This window comes from Macrobrachium rosenbergii, chromosome 25 (assembly GCF_040412425.1).
Source record: "Macrobrachium rosenbergii isolate ZJJX-2024 chromosome 25, ASM4041242v1, whole genome shotgun sequence".
Classification (NCBI taxonomy): domain Eukaryota; kingdom Metazoa; phylum Arthropoda; class Malacostraca; order Decapoda; family Palaemonidae; genus Macrobrachium; species Macrobrachium rosenbergii.
The window spans coordinates 19,406,321-19,411,320 of NC_089765.1; the positions used below are offsets into that span (position 1 = coordinate 19,406,321).

A 5,000-nucleotide genomic window follows, 5' to 3' on the forward strand; every position below is an offset into this window, starting at 1 on the left:
TAGAAAAAACCTAATGAAGCATTAAATGCATTTTTGACTCCATAAATTGAAAGCATAGAGAATGAAGACGATTACATGAGTACTGATTTCAGAATTCTGAAGTAGCTTTGCTAAATCTCAAGCATTACAGCAAAGGCTAACATGACTGTAGTTAAATGTTAATTGGTTATTACAATAGTGACAAAAACTGAACTGGTCAGCCATTACCGAAATAACACTGGCAGCTGACCTCTCTGTGCACGGAAACACTGATGTAGTTCAAAGTATACTGTATTGTAATTGGAATTGCAACATAAGATTCAGACCACCAGCCAAGCGCTGGGACCTGTGAGGTTATTCAGCTCTTTAAGGGAAACTGAGAGTAAAGGAGGTTTGACAGGTGTAACAGGAGGGAAACCTCAAAGCAGTTGCACTATGAAACAATCGCTAGGAGAGGGTTGAGAAAAGTAAGATGGAAGAAAGAGAATATGAACGGAGGTACAGTGAAAGAAATGAAAGGGGTTGCAGCTAGTGGCCTAAGGGACGCCGCGCGCCGCAAAGAACCGTAAGTGATTCCTACAACGCACCTAAATCACTGCTCCCCTAAGGGTCAAGGTACAATGTATCAGTGATTAACTATTTGGCATATATTCTGGGGTCCAGAATATAAACGACAGAAAGTATAACACATCCGAATCCTTCCCACAACAAAGAGACAATACTTTTCCTGCCAGTGTGCGTGTGAGGGCTGCTGGGGAAGTTCAATGACCAGCCTCGCTTTTGGCCACAATCCTACACTTCTCACTGTGGCCTGTGTCGAAAGCTGAGGCAGCAGGGTCAATTGCGTCGACCTTTTGCGCGGTGAAGCTATCACTTATTCATTCTCTTTGAATTTCTTTTGAAAGCAAGGAGCCTGGGATTGCGAGCGGTTACATTCTTCTAGATTTCCCTTGCGTTGTATGTGGTGGTTTTTTGTATGCGAATATTTTTTCCATTAATTTGTATTATTTGATTATTATTATTATTGTTGTTGTTGTGCAAAAATTGTAATGTTTCTCTCTTATTTTTTTGGTAATTATTGCAGTTTTGATTAAGGGAAGCTCACTTATGCAGGTATATCTTGTGAGAACGAAGCTTTCTATTAGTTATCACTGAAATTTTGTGTCTGTAGAATATATAACATATTTACAATTTACAACCATCTGCATTTAAGCAGACTAAATATATCCTCCTGCTGCCTCTTCGAAATTTTACAGTCAACAGGTTTTTCCCAAGTCAAGCAAGATGCCATAAACTTGTTGAATAAAAAAAATAAAAATATTTGGAACATAAGACAGTAATAACTGTTCGCTATCTTCTCTTTCGTTTCAGACCCCGAGTCCCTCATGCTTCATATGATTCAGCTGCCTCTCATACCCGAGTAACTTCTCACCTGAGGGAAAACTTCGCTGAAGTTGCCACTAGCCGTCTGAACAACAACAGCAACTTCACCTGGAAATCAGGGGGAAGCGGAGTCCCCTTTAAAAAAAAAAAAAAAGAAGAAACTAAATCGTGACTTATACCCACAAACCATGGGCATGACGTGGTACCACATGGTAGGGGCGTGGGTATTAGCCTGGGCCGCCCTCGTCGTCGTCTCCCAAAGGTCATGGGCGGTGTCGTGGCTGGCTCTGGGCTTGATGGCAGCGCACATCGCCGACTGGGTACTGAAGGCCGCGCGGAATGCCATGCCCCGAAAGACTATCGAGGGCAAAAACAAGGCCGTCTTCATCACAGGTAAGAGCGTGAAAGAGAAAAAGGAGAATGTTCCTAATTACGGGTTCAGGTGATGGTCTCAGCTTCTCCTCCTCCGGCACTCCTCTCCCCGAGAAGTTAGGGTCGATCGTTTTCGGCAGTTTATGGGCGTTCCAGCGGGGGTGGGGGTGGGTGGTTCCTTGCCCTGGGGTATTTTGGGCACGGTAGGTTGGTCCGTGAGTAGCGGGTGGGTGCAACCCCAGATGTTTCCAAGTGATTTTACACGCATGAAGGATCAAGTATATTTCGATTTTTTTCATTACTATGAAACAAATTGAATCAATCTCTTTTAACAATTCATTTAAAATCGTTTTCCCATGACTGGTTTCTTCATTCACTTATTTATTAACTTGTAATTATCTTGAATTTAGAGCAGGATGAAAAAAAAACCGCGTATATCAGCTCTTAAGCGTATTTTTTTATGTACCTTCGACTGGGAAAATACAGCAGGTGAGTTCTGTAACCCCGTCTCAGACAAATGGCATTCGAACGCTGCGATTTTGCGCCTGCGCATTAAGAAAATAACCTTGACGAGGACGATGGTGATTACACAAACCTTTTTCACTCTCTCTCTCTCTCTCTCTCTCTCTCTCTCTCTCAACGGAATAGAACTCAGTATGACCATCAACATCTGATGGAACTAATCAGGTAAAGATAATGTCTCAGATCACGTGACCAGTAACATCTTCCCCCAACAACTCCCCCCTTAAATGATGTACCCATTTAGGCTGACGCAAAAGGAAGATCTTATGAAACGTCCCGTACATTATGATGCTCGGTTGATTCTTGTGTATTTTATCGCTTTATCAACTTGTTTTCCTCTCGTAACATTAAGGTACCTAATGGTTCCTAATACTGTATATATATATGTGTGTGTGTGTGTATACACACACACACATATATATATACATACAAACATACATGTGTATTTTTTACCAAATATTAATGAGTGATATAAAGGAAAATATTATTTTTTTACAACGGGAATTGCTTCGCTGAAAACTGCTCTCGACGAATGTTAATAATAATAATAATAATAATAATAATAATAATAATAATAATAATAATAATAATAATAATTATTATTATTATTATTATTATTATTATTATTATTATTATTATTATTATTATATGTGCACGGAAGACCCTTTTTTCAGCAGGCAGCATTGAAAGTGATAGCTGCATTCATTTTATAATAATAATAATAATAATAATAATAATAATACGCAAACATCAACCATTTCACACTCCATTCAAGACCCATTTTCTTACCCCATTATTACACCTATACTGTCTTTCTTTGACATTATTATTATTATTATTATTATTATTATTATTATTATTATTATTATAAAAATAACATTTTCTTATCCCATCATTACACCAATGTCTACTGCGTTCTTCTGACGTTATTATTATTATTATTATTATTATTATTAGAGAAATAAATTGCATATTATCGACCAGAGCAAAGACGCCATTACGAAAAGACGCAACCACACTCAGCGAGACAAAACAAAAGCGCAGAGTCACGTCCATCTTCGTTATCACAATGGGCGCAAATGACGTTTACTTAACATCCTTTTTCTGAATGCGTCGCCACCTACGTCGTTATAGCTGACGGTGCGGTCTGCGCATGCGCTGTGGTTTGCGTTTTTTTTTTTTTTTTTTTTTTTTTTTGCAATTGGCATTGACAAGGAGACCCTAATGACCTTTTTGTAGGCCGGGGCAAAGGAAAGGAGAGAGAAAATGGGCGAGAAAAAGGAAGAGAAAGGAAGGAGAAAGGAAATTACAATAAAAGGAGGAGAAAGAAAAAGCAAAAGGAGAAAGGAAAATAAAGGAAAGAGAAAGGAAACAGAAAGGAAGGAGAATGGAAATTATAATAAAAGAAGAAAGGAAAAGCAAAAGGAGAAAGGAAAATAAAGGAAAGGGAAAGGAAACAGAAAGGAAGGAGAAAGGAAATTACAATAAATGGAGAAGAAAGGAAAAGCAAAAGGAGGAAGGAAAATAAAGGAAAGAGAAAGGACAAAATCAGGACGAGAAAGGAAAGAGAAAAGGAAGGAGAAACGAAAAAGAAAGGAAGGAGAAAGGAAAGAGAAAGGAAATTATAATAAAAGGAGAAGAAAGGAAAATAAAGGAAAGAGAAAGGAAAAAACAGGACGAAAAAGGAAAGAGAAAAGGAAGGAGAAACGAAAAATAAAGGAAAAAGAAAGGAAAGAGAAAGGAAAGTAACCAAAGTCTTGCTTCCTCATGAATATATGATTTCACTTGACTTTCTTTTCATTTAATTTAAATTCGAAAACTTTCACTTTCTGAAAGTGCATTGAAAATGGCGAATCTCCACCATCAAATTTTAAGATAAAAATGGTGAATCTTCACCATCATATTTTCAGATAAAAATAATTAACCTTTAACCTCAAATTTTAGGATAAAATAAACCTGACACCATTATTCTTTATTCGCTTGAAAACGCCTAATTATTTCGACACTGCCTCGAAAATAATACAGTTGTTACAGCCGTTCTACTCCAGTACAGAACGTATTTGATTTCATTTTTAATTTTCTCAGTTGTTTTCCCAACTAACAAATCACAACAAAACAAAACAAACAATTTTTCAATTGTTTTACCCACTAATAAAAAACCGAAACAAAAGCAAACAACAATAAAGAACGCATCAATTTTTTTACCCACTAACAAATAAAAAACAATACAAAAAGACACAACATTAAAGAACGTATTTAGTTTTTTGTTATTTTTTTTATTATTTCTCTCACTAACAAGTGAAATTTAAACCAAGAGCGACCCGAGAACCATTTCTCAACCGCCAAGAAGTAAGTTGCCGAAGTCGAAGGTTGACGAAACACTTTGAAGTGTTCGTGTGAATTACGGCTATAAACAAGTGCCGCCTCATCACCGTCCATTGTTTATGGCTAGTGCACCAACAAACAAAACACTTTTCTATTTCTCTCTCTATTTTTCACTTCTTAAGAGTAAACAGAAAGCCCTGGTGTGTCCCAAAATACTCACCATACCGGAACAGCGGAGAGAGAGACTCATCATATTCGACACATGCGTGGAATATGACAAATATAAAAAAGTACGATATTTGTTTTCTCGAGGGTACGATAATCCCGCAGGATGCGGAAGAAAGTGTTTGGTGTACGATAACTTTGTCTTTTTCTTCTTCTTCTCCTTCCCTTTATTTTAAAACTTTCCTAACAGGACC

General features: G+C 37.4%; 1 protein-coding gene across 1 annotated transcript in view; it reads left to right on the forward strand.

Moving 5' to 3' along the window:
- The window catches only part of LOC136852406 (short-chain dehydrogenase/reductase family 9C member 7-like), a 63,557-nt gene that overhangs the window by 28,326 nt on the left and 30,231 nt on the right, over positions 1–5,000 (forward strand). Inside the window, exon 2 of the mRNA XM_067127020.1 lies at positions 1,351–1,755. Coding sequence (XP_066983121.1) covers positions 1,551–1,755 — 205 coding nt within the window. The 5' untranslated portion in view covers positions 1,351–1,550. The remainder of the gene's footprint in view (positions 1–1,350; positions 1,756–5,000) is intronic.